Below are 15,978 nucleotides of genomic sequence, written 5' to 3'. Positions count from 1 at the left end.
AATCGTTAGGCCTTTCGTGCAAGTCGGAGCTTACCCAATAAAAGATTTCGCTACTTTAAGACCGTTATAGTTACGACCGCCGTTCACGAGATCTCAATCGTAATACTAAAAAAAAAAAAAAAAAAAAGGCTCGAGATGGATGCAAACCCGAAGTGGAACTAGCTTAGGTCAAACCAACACTTAAGCCAAATCCAATATATCTAGAGCTCAATTGGACCGGAAGAAAGGTTCCACGAGGGTCAAAGTACTTAGTGGTTGTTTGGGTATGATTTTAAATTTGAGTGAAATAATTACTTCATGCAAAATCAGTTATAATATAGTTATAATATAATTCAGTGTCGATAAATTAATCACGTATATCTTCTTATCTCCTCTTAATAAGACATCACTCGTAACGATCATATAATGGAAAGATGAATACCATATCTTATACACATTGAACTATATAAACTTCTAAAATATCGAATATAAATACATCAAATAATTAATGATATGTCACAAATATACTTACCTTATGAACTATGTGTCAATGTACAATCCCTTCATTGCCAGCCAAAATCAAATACTTATCTCTCCTAGTAAGTTTGGTGCACTCAAATTTCAAAGCCTTACCAATCTCACTTTGCACCCAATTGGCCACATCAAACTTTGTGGAATTGGTATCATCATGTGATGCAAACAAGCCATCAACCATGTCCAGCTTCTTAATAGTGTAAGATGGTGAAGGGTTCATCAAGAAGAAGAATGGGTCAAAGCACTTAAACCCACTTGCACTCGTCCCATAAAACATAGTCACATGTGTGTCGTTTGCTACCGGGACTATTTTTTCACTAATCTCCGAGAACAACGGACTAAACCTTAGGAGATATGGCTCTCTACAAGTGGTTCCTTCAGGACATATAATCAAATTGTCATTTGATAACAATCTTTTCATTAAGGTTGCATCTCGAGCGCGATTTCGAGTCAATCGAACAGTTCTAATTGGTGAGAAGAATTCTGATACTGGACTTAGACTATAGGTGACTGCTAAAGGGTTGTTGATTCTCAATGCAGCTGAAATGTAGAGAGGGTCGAGAAGCGTTCTATGGTTGCAAACATATAAACAACCTTGATTGTTGTTGGTTTTGGTTTTGGTTTTTTCGACGGGGATCGAAACAGTGAGGTGCATCCCACTAAAAGCACCGATAGGGACACATAAATTATAAGGCAAACATATATAAGCAAAGATTCTAATAAAAACAAGAATTAGGGAAAACGGGAGCCACGTCAAAACGGCAAGAGTGTCCAAAGGAGTTGGATTTAGGGCCAGTCTTCCATCGTGAAAGATTAACGGCTTCGGAAATTTGTCTTTAGGAAGCGTCTTCCACTTTTTTTTATCAGCTTCACTCACAGTGTAGATTTCCTGTTTGCAAAGATCATCGTCAGTCATAATAATCTTACTTCGGACATTAAATTAATTCAAAAAGCCACAACGGTACTTCTTTAAAATATATTATTAAATGAATATCTATTTTTACTATAAATGATTTTCGAGTTTAATTTACAACATAAAAAATTTAATAAGTTCTTTAATGAATGATATGACTTAGAGATATATAGATATATATCTAAACTATTTTATGACAAGATGGGCAAAAATATATTATATATTTTATGTTTTTTGGAAATAAATTATTTTAAAAATATTTATTATTAAACTATTAAAGACAAGATAGGGTGTTTTAATTTGATTTTCTTGTCGGACAGTTAGAATATATATATATAGGAATTTTCTAAATATATTTTTAATTTCTTTAAAGTAATTATTCATATATTGCTTAACTATATAATAAAAACATCAATATATGAATTTTATAATTTAACTTTAATTTATGAGGAAACCATTAATTATTTTTAGATAAGAAAACCATTAATTATTTGACTTTATTTAGCTACGTTGACTCAATATTGTCCATACATGTGTAATCTTATCATAAATATTGTCCATACATGTGTAAACTTATAATAAATAAATAAATAAACTTAGACTACTAATTTTTTTTATTTAAAAAAAAAATCTCAAAAGGATAACTCAAAAGTTTCCATCTAAAATAATTGAAAAGATTTATTTGTTCCATATAATTATTCAGAAAACTATTCAAATAGACATAAATATATAGTCTTGACTCACTGTTAGTAGATATTGTCTGTATATAGTTGTCAGTGTCAAGTGAGAGTTTTCCATACTCTTATAAAAAAATGTTTTGTTTTCGTATCCAGATGAATGATATCACTGTTACTAAATTTTTATAGGTTCGTTTCCATCTTCAACCAATCTGGATCTCACTATTTGCATCTATAATTTTCTATTCTATTACTAAATCTTGTTAAAAAAAAACGATAAAGCTATCAAGAAATTGAAATCGTTACGAACCACGAACGGAAAATTAGGGTTTTTTAAAGAACTTACATTGCAAATGGAAGAGAGGAGCTGAAAATCATAACCCATTTGAGAGCCACAAATCCCAATCAAATTGCCATTTTGTTCTTGTTGTTCTTGTTGTTGATGATGAATCAAATGAGATAATGAAGAAGGCTTCACTTTTGGTTCCATCAAACCCACAAAATACCCACAAAAAGCCTTCAATTCTCTTCCAACCACTTCCTCAACCTCCAAATAATCTCTCAAAAAGCTCTCTATCATGACTTGTGGGAAAAAATTACTGAACCCAATTCTCTTCCTCCCTTTTTTTACTGCCTCAAAACCCTCCAATCCGACGTCGTTCATCAAGAACTTACCCAAAACTGATGACCCAATTCTAAACTTATCTTTTTTAACCCCAATAAATGAAATCATCACCATAATTTTCAATCCCATTTCTTGGCCGACAAGTCGGATCAAAGGGTACGACATCAACAAAGCTGTCGCACGGATTACCCCACTTGCTTCAAAAGCCACCAACATGAAGTAAGAGAAGAAATATGGCGATGAGGGTTTTAATAAAGCCTCTTCCACGTTAAAGATTAGAACTTTTCCTTCGCCGCCGCTGAGTTTCGCCGGAGATGGGTCTTTTTGGTATTTCTGGTGAACGCCGGCGGTGGCGGTGGCTGTTCGCCGGAATTTTTTAGAGAAAATTCGATGGAAAAGAAGGAAGAGAGCTTTAACGACGAAGAAGGGAGTGGAATTCATGTTGTTTTGGTCTCTGGAACTGTCTGAAAAGAACAGAGATTTAAAGGTGGTTTATTTATAGGGTTTTTGATTTGTTATTGCCCTTGGTCATGGGTTTAATTACATGATTTGCCATTGTTGTTGCTTCTTCAAGCCACCCTCTCCTACTTCCTTATTTTCCATTTGCATTTAATGTCGCACAAAGTTTGAATATTTTAGTCAATAATTTAGCAAAAGAGAGAGAAAAAAAGTGCCAAGTAATTAATTTTGAAGTGGATATAGAAAAATCATATGATTAATGTTTGAATTTTCCGTGCTAATAGACTCGATAGACGACGGAAAAATACAATTACGAGTCAAATGATAACAAAAGATGAAATTTGTGTTACCAATTTAAGCATAAAAATGTAGATATGCTCGAATGGTGGTGGAGATATGAACGTTTAAATCTCGAGAAAAGAGAATATTTTTTCTCGATCACAATTCATGACTAGCCGAGCTATGTTCAAGTTAATGAATAGATGTATTGATTATTGAGCTATAGTCATGTTGGCATTGTAAACGCATTCTTTTATAATATTTAATTAGCTAAATTAGTAAAAATATATTTAATTTAGTATAATAATAATAATAATGGTATTGACCTTCTAATATTAATTATTGTAATAACTAATATAATTAATATTCAAATTAATCCTTCAACTTAAGTTATTTAATTTGAGCCTAATTTGTTAATCATTTAATTTCATTTTTTTAAAAATTAATAAGTTTATTTATTTGATTATCTAAATTCGAATAATTTTTAATATATATATAATTCAAAATTAAAATACTAAAAGCAAAATCATTTTCTATTTCTTATTTTTGAAATTGAATTTTTACTTTTTAAAAATTACATTTTTTTTCTTAAAAAATGTATACAAAATTATTTTTAAAAATAGAATCCTTGTCAAACAATTTTTTTAATTATTCACTTTTAATTTTTGCATTTAGTAGGGAAATACTCTTTTCATTTTTTTTTTTTTTTTTTTTTTTTTTTTTTTTTTTTTTTTTTTTTTTTTTTTTTTTTTTTTTTTTTTTTTTTTTTTTTTTGCTTCTGTTTTTTGTTTCATAGATTTTAAAATATATTGAATTTAAAAGTTTAAAGAACAAAATAATATTTAAATAAATCAATAAAAAATATAGAAAAAAAATTAAATTAAATATTTATAATTAAAGCACGGACATAGTTAATAAATAAATTTATAAATCATGAATCAAAACATAGGGTAGTGATATAAATGACATTCAACATTCAATAAATTACAACATTCATTTTTGTTGGATTAAAAATAAAAGAAATTAATATTTGAATTGTATACTTTTCAAATTAAATCATCTTATTCCTTCCCGTCTCCATAATTAAATACCCGTTTTATTTTAGTCATTTATTGTTATTATATACTTTTTATGTATAAAAAAAATGTACATTATTAATATAAGCAATATTAACCAACATATTTTTAAAATTACTCAAATATCATAATAAAAATCTTCTATTATTAGAATAATAATAATAATAATAAAAAAGACTGTCAAAGTTATAATAAATGTTGAACAAATAGAAGTCAAATTAACCCTCCAAAACTATAGGCTGTTAAGTTACATACCTAAGTTTTCAATTTTATAATAAATTTTGACTTTAAAATATCAATATTAATTGAGAAAATGATAGAGATTTAATACTGTATTTGTTGGGGAGTGATTTTAATGAAAATAATTTATTTGAGAGTGATTTTAGTGAAGAAGTTTATTTGTAAGTATTTTATTATAAAAGCGACCGTTCGTATAACTATTTTAATGTTTAATTTTACATTTTTAAACGAGTTTTTAAGATTTAATTCAGTGAGAATTTATTATGAGTATCAATCTAATGATCTATGCCTATTCCCTGCATTGGACACGCTATTTATTCCTTATTTTTAAGAGTAAATACTATCCTTAAAGACTAACACGAATCCTTCGAATATGTTTGGTTTCCTAGGAAGCCGCTCAACGTAAAATTGTTCGTAATAGAACAGATTAATCATGGTGGTCCTATAATTGAGTCACCGAAAAAAAGTAGTATACTTTGTTGATATAGGTAGTAACTTTCATTGCCTTTTTGACTTTCAATTACTACCTAATTGGGTAAGATAGAACTTTTTCAGAATGGCTCCTTCACAAGTCTCGACCTCTCGAGTTGCATCCACGATGTTGCAATCTTGTACTCCTTCGACAAAAGATGCCAACATTGAGCTTCGGGTTGTCGTATCAAAGTCAACACTCGAGAGGCAGGTAGACATGAGAGTGCATGCATCCACCACGGTCAAGACTTTCACAAGGAAACTAAAGAGCATCTGCTCAAGATCACCTTCTTCACCTCAGAATTAATCTAATTGATGAAGCACAACTCGGAGATAAAATTTCTTTACATTTAACGACTCATCGAGAACGATTTCAGTAATAATCTTTTTGTGTCAGCTGTTATGCTGCGAGGATCGTCCCTGTAGAGGCGACACGGGATGTTTTCATACACGAATCCATGATGAAGATGGGGTTAACAAAAGAAAATGACAGAGACCAAGTTTGGTGTCAAAGTCAGAAGCTTTTGTTTCTCTGCAAGACAAAAGCCTATGTGTAGAGCTCAAGCTTAGCTTTGAACATAAAATCACAATATCATTTTGCTGTCTAATACCTGAAATCTTGGAAAGTTTCAAAGCTTCGTTGTAACAGCCCAAGCCCACCGCTAACAAATATTGTTCTTTTTGGGCTTTCCATTCCGAGCTTCCCCTAAAGGTTTACAAACACAAACCCTTATAAAGAATGCTTCATTCTCCTCTCCAACCGATGTGGGATCTCACAATCCACCCCCTTCGAGGTCCAACATCTTCGCTGGCTTTCATTCCTCTCTCCCATCGATGTGGGATCTCATGATCCACCACTCTCCTTCGTGGCCCAGCGTCCCCGCTGGCATACCGCCCAATGTCCACCCCCTTCGAGGCTCACCGTCTTCGTTGACACACCGTCCGGTATCTAACTCTAATACCATTTGTAGTGGTCCAAGCTCACCGCTAAGAGATATTGTCCTTTTTGGGCTTCCCCTCAAAGTTTTAAAATACGTTTGCTAGAGAGAGGTTTCCGTATCCTTATAAATAAATGTTTCGTTCTCCTCCCCAATCAATATGGGATCCCACATTCATTGATTTGAAACTCAAGAGATATGCTCATAAATCTAACAAATTCAAGAATCAATTGGCCAGTGGTCGATCGTACCTGTTTATCCTCGAAGAACGGCATGAACATCATCTACCAGCAGCAAATCAAAGGTGTAGAGGGTTAAGCATCATCCAAACATATCATCATTATCCTGCAGGTTTGTTAGCTAAATTGAAAGGAAAAAGTTCGTAACTCAACTCATCAAAAGAAAGCCTGGAAGCAAGCAGGACTGTCTGCCATACCTTTTATGTAGGTTCAGCTACCTACATCCAAGAACATCACCATGAACTTTCCAATATAAATTATTAAGATAAAATTAAGATATAAAAGCATCTGATTACAATAAAAAAAAAAAAAAACGAAAAATTCGATGTTTCTTCGTATTTATATACAGATCAGTCGGATGCAACGGCGCATCGAAGTAACTATTCAAAAATCATGGCCATAAGAGCCAGCAAGCTGGCTCCTAGGCTATCAACTTCAAAAAGATCCTCAAATCAGCCACCCTTTTCGCCTTAAAGGGGAACAAAACCAGAAACGAGTTATGCAGCAGAACTGCATCAACAAGATGGTACAAAATTAGACTAGGAATACTTGGAAACTTATATTCAATAAACCATAACCATTCACTAGCAATACGCACTTAACATCGGGGGGATTTGCCATATTACTTTCATTTGGAGGAAAGCTTTTAATGTACTGAACGGAAATGAAACCGCTACTACCATCAACAGCAGGTTCGGGTGACCCCTGCAGCATCGGACTGCTTCGGGAACTTATTCCTGTAAACACGGTCGAATAAAACTCCCTTAAGAACATAATGCTAAAAGAAGGCACAAACTGATAACCAGATTGAAGGACACGACACCAAGAACACCCTTCTCGAACTTCGAATTTTCAAGACCAAGCAGTATAGGACCTATAATAAGCTAACCTTGAAGGATGATTACAAGGAAGAACAGAAATGTGATAATCATGGCAGGAATGCAACTATTGAAGGAAGATGTTTTCTCGGCTTTTGACTTCCTCAATGCTTTCATTCGCTCGACTCTTGCACGTTTTTTCATGGCAATTACTGCAATTTCCTTCACCAGCCTTCTATCAGCAGCATCAAGAGAAGGACCTTTGGGCGGCCGTGGTGGCTTCAGAGCCTTTTTCTTATTCTTATGCTTCCCTCTAGCATTAGTTTTCTCGACATGCGCAAAAGCTTCACAATCGTCTTCTCCTTCCAAATTCTTATCTATCAACAATTCTACGTTCACATCAGCAACAACATCGGCAACAGAATTAGCAAAATTACTGTTCGACGCTACGACTAGCTCATCTTTTAGCAGTGTATCCTCTGTCAACCTATTCCAAATGTTCTTTACATCTCGTTTAATTGAACTTGGTTCCACACTTCCAACCTCTTCACCAATCCTCCCCCCACTTTCGAGATCAAACGCGAGATCCCTTTCTCTTAAAGCCATGTACTCAATCTCATAGCCTTTCAACTAAAACAACCAAAATTCACTCGAACTCTGCAATCAAAGATGAACGTTCAATCCTAATGCGAATTCCTGAATCGCTGTAACATGACAATGAAGAAAAAGAAGAACACTCCCACTTCAATACAATGAAATTTCCAACATATTGCAAATGCAAAACTTCAAAATCCGTGAAATAGCTGAACCATACTGAGAAGGTCAATCTCAAGAACATCAAAGGGACCTCCAAAGAATCTAACCCATAAGTCTCTTAAATTACAAAATAAGCAAGAAAACAACAATTAACATAGCATTGGTAAGAATCCGACACCAATATTTCGATACCAATAGCCAAACAAGAACAGCTTTGGTAATGCCAAAACAAATTTAGCAAAACACACAAAAAAATGAGAAAAACATCATCCCAGAAATTATGAAAAACTAAAAAGAAACCGATTAAACATAAACATAAACATTAAATGGAACGAACAAACAAGTCCGAAAATAACCTAGAATGAGTCGAATCGAAAAATCCAGAAACCCAATAGCGAGGAATCAGTAAAAACCTACCCAAATTCAATCGGTATTCAGCTCAGACCGACAAAATCCAAATCGATTTCGCTACAGTTCTTGTCTGATCATCAGGACATCAAAAAATGCATTATTGGAAAATAAAAATATTTTAATGAAATGGGACATGGAGAAATTATGAAAGTAAACCTTTATGAAACTGGAGCGTGAGAATTTGTCCTGATCGGAGACGGCGACGGATGACTGAGTCAATCCTTGGATGATATTTATATTTGCTCCAAACGGGTCAAAAACCAAAGGAAACGATCAGTCCCGGTTGATTATGAAATCGTCGGCCACATTTGGAAATTTCCAGAACCGGTAAAGTTTTTTATTTTGTTTTTTCGTTTTTTTTTTCAGTTCTTTGAGGGAATTTGTTTTTTTTTTTTTTTTTTTAATGCTAATTATTTTGTTGAATTAAAAATTAGTTTATTAAAAATGAAAACAAAATTATATTTGCTTCTCATAGAATAAAGCTTTTTTAATATATATAATTTTGAACTCAACTAAAATTAAAATTAAAATTAAAATTATTTTTTTTTAATGTTTTTGTGAGATAATATCACTTAATTCTTAAACCTTCAGGTAGAATATATATATATATAATTTATTAAATGAAAAAAAAAACATTATAAAGTTGGTGGAAGAAATTATTAATTATAAATAGGGAAATTAAAAAAAAAAATGTGGCCCAAATTCTAGTGGGCTATTCAATGAGATATTTTAAATTTTATGTGGGTTTGAGTGTATGCCCAATTTTGGTGGAAGGAAAATGCATAAATTATTGTTTTTTTTTCCATTATTTATTATCCCACTAATTTTTTAAAAATAATTTTTAACTTTTTTAAATATATATTAATATTTAGAAATAAATAAATAAATATTTTACTATTCTGATGAAAAACAAAAATTTCCTATCAGACAACTCGATTCAATTCCGCTCAAATCTTTTTGTGGTTGAATTATATTAGGTTTAAAAAATATTTCAATCCGACCCAATTCAAATTATATTTGCCTTTAAAAAATTTATGAATTAAATTATAAACTCTAGGTTACAAAATTTATTTGGTTTAGAAGTTTTGAATTTTTTAAATTTATTAAACATGAAATTTAAAAATTTTAATGATTAATTAAAGCATCTTCTAAATTCTAAATTCTGAATTTAAGGATGAAAAAGAAAAATAAGTGGGTTGATAACCTTAATTAAAAGATGTTCAACAATTGTCGACTCTATGTTGCTTTTACACTCGTGTATAACACTTACAATATCGACGTCTCGATTTTATTAGTAAACCCCAATTAAAAGTAGACTAAAAAAACCTATTTAGAAAACATTGAAAGAGTCGATATGTATACAATAACTTTGTTATATATAATTTACCTATAAACACGATTCATTGAGTTAGGTTGGGTTTTGTGAGATCGAACAATCTCTCCATGCCAATTCATTGTATTGAAAAGGAGCGATATCTTGAAATAATCTATGGTTGATCGTGGCAGCAAAGAATTGATTAGCATGATTGGAGGATGCAACGTCACACGGTGGATGAAATGATGATGCCACGAAGCTCTTTGGGTGGTTGATAAAGTTCGAATTATGACCATTTTGGTAGTGGAAGAGAGACGGGGTTGTGGTGGCGGTGGTGAACATTGCAGAGCCATTGTAGAGGGCGGTTGAGATGGGCGGAGGAAAGAAGGTTGTTCGTGCCATGTTGTTGGGGCTAGAGTGAGTGTGTTGGCCTTCGTAGGTCGTGACGACAATACTTGAATCTTTTAAATATCTCTCCACTCGTTTCTTTACATTGCATGCTACATTAGTACAACGATAGTAGCTTCTAAAACACGAGAGTAAAAGAAATTGTTAGGAAAGTATATAAATCCCCATACGGTAGAAATTCATGTTGAAAATTTACCTAGGGTAAGGGCTGTTTTTCACCGCTTTCTGACCGTACTTTCTCCATCTATAACCATCTTCCAAATGATCGACTTCACTTTTTGTCATGAACGCGAATCTTGGTTCTTGATCTTTTTTCTTCCGACTCGTTTTCCTTGTTTTCGACCTATATTTTCCACCCGAACATAATATTAAAACATAAAATTTAGACAATCGTAAAAGTTCAATTAATTTCTCATAGAGATGAAAATCCTCTAAAAAAAATTACAAAAATAGAAAACAAAGCACTCACTGCTTATCCGTTTTTAGGGTTTGTCGGGAATGTTGTTTCTTTTCTCTCTCTAGCTTTGGCTCGATCACCTCATCATTGACGATCTCGCTCGACGTCGACGAGATCGACGATGAATAATTTGGTGTAGTTGGCCACTGATTCCAAATCTCCAAATTTTCGATAGGATTTGAAATCAGAGAAGACGACAAAGATGACGTCGAAAACACATCAAATTGGGATAAAAATTCTTGATCAACATCGAGCATCTCCATGAACCCGAGATAACCCTTGTGCTCGGGAAATGGAAACCGCAATGAATCAGCTGCTGCCACCTCCTCCATCTTCATTAAAATAATAATAATAATAAAATCTAGAGAGAGTGAGAGGGGGAGAATGAGAATTTTATAGAGAGAAAAAATTGGAATTTAAGAACAATGAATGGGAATTGGGGGATAGGTGACCGGCAATTGTAGGTCACCCGACAATGGGAGTGGAAAACAAATACGAGGACCGACAGAACAGAAGAGAAGGTGCGACACGTCGTACTGGGGTGGTAACCGGTCGGTCTGAACGGGGTTTTGACGCACGTGAAGTATATGCGGCTAAATCATGAAAACGCCGTCGTTTGGTGAGCATGCGTAATAAATATAATTCTTTTTATTATTTTCTCAATCCCGATATTGCTTCATTGTCTCCCCATTCGTTCACAATCTCTTTCAATCTTTTCCTTTTTTCTTTTTTTCTTTAAGGATTTAATAAAAAAGATATCCAAATCTTTATGAAAATTAATGTTCTTGTATTTGTATTTATTATTCTAACGCATCAAAATCATTGCGATCGAGATTGATCCGTGATGAATTCAATTAATCTTTCTGAAAAGACGGAAATAAAGATTCCATTCGATAATAGTTTTTATTTATTTGAGTATATATATTAGCATATATCAAAAGTGACGCGTGATAATTGGGATACATGAATGAAATAAGATCATATTCGAAAATTAAGAGTACTTAAAAGAATAAAATTTTAATATCTATATCAGTAACGCACGTTTTCTTTTCGGTGGTTTAATCATAAAAACTCCGATTAGTGTACCTTATTTCAATAATTCTATATAGGGTGACTTTCTGAAAATTTTCTGAATATGCGAACAAATAATACTAAAAGGACGCTAGTTGGCCCACGTTATCTTGTGAAAGTTGATAACATTAAAATTTTTAAACAATTGAAAATGGTGTAGTATTTTTTTTTCTTCTGTCACACCCGAGTAAATGAGAGGTACAAGAATGAATCGATATCATATCTGAATGAGAGGAACCTTGATGATAGGATAACTAAGAAAGATTTAAAAGAATTGAAAGTCACTACTTTCTGAAATAAGGTGCACTTTTCTTCTCGATAGCTCAATTTTAAGAACTCAATGGTCAAATAGGCTCACTTGATTCTTACCATTTAGGCTATTTAGGTTCATTTGATTTTGTGATCGATGAGTCCGAGACCTAATTCTTGGAATCACCTCGGACTGCTTTTCATATGGGTGTAGAAACCTCTTTCTAGTTGACATATTTTAAAACTGTGAGCCTGACGATGAAACGTAACGAGCAAAAGTGAATAATATCGGTTAGTGTTGGGTTTAAACTGTTTTTGTCAAAACAAAAACAAGCAATATCTACTAGCGATGAACTTGAGTTGTTACAAGACCAAAGTGCAAATGCCTAAATGTAATATCATTTCATCTTAGCTACTTATCTACTCGTATTAATTTCATTTTATTCAAGTTTAATACATGACCACGGTTTTTTCATGTCATTTTTCACATTTAATTTAAATAAGTTTAAATCTTATTTCATTTTTAAAGTTCATTCAATATATATATGTCGAATATGTTTTCGACGTACGTATATAATAATGTGTTAGTCGGAAAATGTAATATAAAATTTTAATATTAAATTTATAATGTAAAGTAAGAATTTTAAGCCTAAAATTGAAATAACTATTTTGAGAAAAAAAAAATAATATAGGTTTTAACCTAGAGAAATAATAATATAAAATTAGAAAAAAAAATCAAAATTTTTGGATATAAAGAATATGAAAAAGATAAATGACCGTTGAGCCGAAAGGTCGCCGATGTGGGACCGAAGCGCCGAGCAAAACAAATGCAACGGGCAAAAAAAAAGAAGATACGGATCCACGATAGAATCCGGATCCGAATGGTTAGCCGCTGCTCCACGACGAGACGAAGACGTTGGCCTGCACTTATCCGTCGATTTCGATGATGACCTGTCATACCTTTCGCACGTGCCCCATCTTCTAAATTTGTATTTTTCCACGAGTTTTTTTTGTTTTTTTTTTAGAAAAAATTAAAATCTATAAAATTTATATTATTTTATTATTCGACAACATTGGTTTGAAATTCTAACTATCGATCAAGTCGTGTTTAAATAATTCTAACCATACAATCTAAACGGCATACAAACTTAACTCTGCTGTTGCATTTTCTAAGTTTAACCTACAAAATAACTTTATATTATAGCCTATAAAATTTCATAAACTTACAACTTTCATATTTTACTACAATAATTAGCTGAGATATCTCAAAGATATCCTTGTTGATCGAATATCTTAAGGCAACAACATTATTTGAGATTCGAATCACTCCACAAGAAAGATTGATCATATCGAGCTTGAATGATTCTACATGCAACCTAAACTACATAGAATTGCAAATAAACTTAGTTATTGGCTAAAGAAAAACACAAATGCTTCTCTTACTATATATTTTCCAAGTCTACTTACAAATACAACATACATGACTTTATATAGCCTCGAAATAAAGCTGCTAAAGGCATTCCAAGAGTTGCAACATTCATACTTAATGACCTTAATTAACGTAGTCCACCAAAAACTTAAAACATGAAACTTCATTCTTCTTCAATGTGACATGAATTGAATTGAAATATCTTTGGATAATTTCAACAATATTTTCTTCACATCTTCATTAAAGCATATTGTATGATTGATGTCTCTTGGTTTATATCATATATGGTTTAAAGTAAACAAAAAGTCTTAAAATATATTAATAAAACAATATAATTTATGATTCATTTAAAATTTGTAATTATTAAAAAATAAATAAAAATAAATAAAATCCGTTTGATTCATATAAATTATCTACTAAATTATTTTTTAATTTACTACTTTTATATATTTAGTTTTATAATTTTAAATTTTGAGGACTAAAATAAAATGTTTTAATATATATCAAATTCCAAAAAGTATTTATTTTTATATATAAATTAAAAAAATGAAAGAGAAAGAGAGAGGGCAACGTCACCAAACTCTAAATAGGCATGAAATTGTTTGCCGACACCTTATTAAAGAGTCGACAACTGCACACATTTGAACCACAAATGTCGGTCCCTTTCAAATATGACACCACTCGACAATAAAGCATGCCATTTTTTTCAAAATTATTTTTTAGTTTTTTATTAAAAAAAGAAGGTGGAAAATTAAAAATACTATTTTTATATTATATTTAATTTAACCCCACATTTTTTATTGAAGCTAACCGAAATACCTTTGAAACCCAATCCGAATTAAAAAATAAAAAATAAAAAATAAAAGAGTCTTTTTGGTTAATTATATTATTTTTATTTATTTATATTGAATCTTTAAATTGGATTAAGTTTTATATTATTTAAAAATAAATTTATGGTATGTAAATGAGCCCAATCTTGTGAGGGAATAATGGGCCTGAAAGCCCAATTTCATCGTACTCTAAAACACACGAGCTTTTATATAATAAAAAAGAATTCACTAAATTAATAAAAAAAAAAATTCTAAATTTTTAAAAAATCTAAAAAATAAAAAATATATTTTAACTTTTAAAAATAGTTGAGTTTTAAAAAATTTCATGAATATTTTTTAAATACAGCATCTCTAAAATATTTTTAGAAAAATATGTTTAATTATACTTAAATTGACAATTTTTTTTTTAACCTTATCGATATTATAATTTTTTAGATTAAAGTCGAGTCATATCTCCCTACCTGATAGGTATATGTTGTAAGGTGTTGTTATTGCTGTATTTTTGTTTGTATCCCATGTAACACCAATTTCAATCTCTGAAATCTTGCTTTTAAAACTCTCTTTTGAAATTTCTCTATCCTGTTTTTTAAAATTTTATTTTTGAACCAGAGCTAGAGACTCGAACATACATCGCTTGGTTGTAGACGACGCAAAAATGAATCGACTTAACTCACTTCTTGCTGGGAAGTGAGTACCGCACAATTGCAAGTCCGAGATTTTTATATAAATATAAATATAAAATACAATTATACAATAATGATACACAATAATATTACAAAGGTCAAATCTTTTCCACACTCAAAAAATAAAAATAAAATCAAAGTTAAATCTCTCTCTCTCTCTAGAACTACAGGAGAGAGATGCAAATACAAATAAAGCAAAAGGGAAAGAAGAATGATATATATAATAAAATCACATATATCAATCTTTACAGATAGATGATGATATGGGTTTTACAACAATTTTATATAAATAATAATAATAATAATAATAATAATATGAAAATTAAAAAATGAAACCTTCTCAAATTCTTGAAGAAGAAGAAGAAGAACCGGACAAGACATCAACCAAAGTCCTCATGAATCTCACTCTTGTTTGCAACGACAATATGTAATCAGCTGTGTGAGTGAAAAGCTGTTCTAATGAGCCATCATTGTCGCTGTTGCTGTCGCTGTCGCTGTCGCTGTTCATGTTGGGTACGAGGTTTCTCAAAGTGGTGACCCTTTGCACTATTCTAGCTGATGATCTTCTTGTTCTTCTTCTTCTTCTGCAACTTTTGTTGTTTTTTTGTTCTTCTTCCATTGATGATTTCTTCAATATGGATCCATTGATGATGGTATCTTGTGTTGGTTCTTCCATGTTGAGTTGAAGTAGCAAAAGGGTCTTTGGGAAAGCTCCCATATGGTGTTGTTTTCTTCTCTCTCTTGTGGTGAGGAAACTAGAGGGAGAGAAATTGGGATTTGGATGTTGATGGCAATGGGGACTTAGGGTTTTTATATGGAGGAAATTTATGAACTTGGTTGGTGACAAAAGAGAGGATAAGTTGCAAAAAGAGAAATGATTGAGAGAAGGTTGGTATAATGATATTAATGGTTATTATTTTATACCCCTCGGCATCAAGTGATAGGAATCGTTCAGAAGAGATAACTACGTTGTAACAACTATATATTGAGATATACTGTTAGATTTCACATCGATTGTAGAGGGGAACGAAACATTCTTTACAAGAGTGTGAAAATCTCTCCTTAGTAGACGTGTTTTAAAAACCTTGACAGAAAGCTTGAAAGGGAAAATCCAAATATGA

The 15,978-nt window shown here is 31.7% G+C and overlaps 3 protein-coding genes across 6 annotated transcripts; all 3 read right to left on the bottom strand.

Moving 5' to 3' along the window:
- Positions 1–403: 403 nt before the first annotated feature.
- Positions 404–3,176, bottom strand: LOC111488787 (probable glycerol-3-phosphate acyltransferase 3). The gene is made up of 2 exons (XM_023136700.1): positions 2,450–3,176; positions 404–1,402 (listed from the first exon to the last, which is right to left on the bottom strand). The coding sequence occupies exons 1-2, from the start codon at positions 3,167–3,169 to the stop codon at positions 527–529; spliced, it is 1,596 nt and encodes a 531-aa protein (XP_022992468.1). The 5' UTR covers positions 3,170–3,176; the 3' UTR covers positions 404–526.
- A 3,407-nt stretch (positions 3,177–6,583) lies between these two features.
- On the bottom strand, positions 6,584–8,734 carry LOC111488345. Of its 4 annotated transcripts, none has more exons than XM_023136039.1 (5): positions 8,572–8,734; positions 8,422–8,485; positions 7,320–7,905; positions 7,029–7,167; positions 6,584–6,940 (listed from the first exon to the last, which is right to left on the bottom strand). In XM_023136039.1, exons 3-5 carry the CDS (start codon positions 7,852–7,854, stop codon positions 6,928–6,930), a joined length of 687 nt encoding a protein of 228 aa, XP_022991807.1. In that variant the 5' UTR covers positions 7,855–7,905; positions 8,422–8,485; positions 8,572–8,734; the 3' UTR covers positions 6,584–6,927. The 4 variants fall into 4 exon arrangements, with proteins under 4 accessions (XP_022991807.1, XP_022991808.1, XP_022991810.1 ...); XM_023136040.1 differs by having other exon boundaries at positions 7,320–7,952; positions 8,572–8,726; XM_023136042.1 differs by lacking the exon at positions 8,422–8,485 and having other exon boundaries at positions 8,572–8,726.
- Positions 8,735–9,797: 1,063 nt separating this feature from the next.
- On the bottom strand, positions 9,798–10,927 carry LOC111488179 (probable WRKY transcription factor 23). The gene is made up of 3 exons (XM_023135846.1): positions 10,608–10,927; positions 10,335–10,481; positions 9,798–10,256 (listed from the first exon to the last, which is right to left on the bottom strand). Exons 1-3 carry the CDS (start codon positions 10,925–10,927, stop codon positions 9,824–9,826), a joined length of 900 nt encoding a protein of 299 aa, XP_022991614.1. The 3' UTR covers positions 9,798–9,823.
- Between the last annotated feature and the right edge of the window lie 5,051 nt (positions 10,928–15,978).

Source organism: Cucurbita maxima, unplaced genomic scaffold (assembly GCF_002738345.1).
Source record: "Cucurbita maxima cultivar Rimu unplaced genomic scaffold, Cmax_1.0 Cma_Scf00013, whole genome shotgun sequence".
Classification (NCBI taxonomy): Eukaryota; Viridiplantae; Streptophyta; class Magnoliopsida; order Cucurbitales; family Cucurbitaceae; genus Cucurbita; species Cucurbita maxima.
The sequence above is the reverse complement of the archived record's forward strand: the minus strand, read 5'-3'. Positions and strand labels throughout refer to the sequence as shown.

What these genes read in the sequence shown, in the direction of transcription:
- LOC111488179 (XM_023135846.1), bottom strand. Translation starts at nt 10,927, where the DNA reads ATGGAGGAGGTGGCAGCAGCTGATTCATTGCGGTTTCCATTTCCCGAG. An exon ending in ACCCTAAAAACGGATAAGCA is followed by an intron (nt 10,482 to 10,607) that starts GTGAGTGCTTTG and finishes TGGAAAATATAG; the next exon opens with GTCGAAAACAAGGAAAACGA. An exon ending in AAAAACAGCCCTTACCCTAG is followed by an intron (nt 10,257 to 10,334) that starts GTAAATTTTCAA and finishes CTCGTGTTTTAG; the next exon opens with AAGCTACTATCGTTGTACTA.
- LOC111488787 (XM_023136700.1), bottom strand. Translation starts at nt 3,169, where the DNA reads ATGAATTCCACTCCCTTCTTCGTCGTTAAAGCTCTCTTCCTTCTTTTC. An exon ending in TCCTCTCTTCCATTTGCAAT is followed by an intron (nt 1,403 to 2,449) that starts GTAAGTTCTTTA and finishes CTTTGCAAACAG; the next exon opens with GAAATCTACACTGTGAGTGA.
- LOC111488345 (XM_023136039.1), bottom strand. Translation starts at nt 7,854, where the DNA reads ATGGCTTTAAGAGAAAGGGATCTCGCGTTTGATCTCGAAAGTGGGGGG. An exon ending in CCTTGTAATCATCCTTCAAG is followed by an intron (nt 7,168 to 7,319) that starts GTTAGCTTATTA and finishes CCGTGTTTACAG; the next exon opens with GAATAAGTTCCCGAAGCAGT.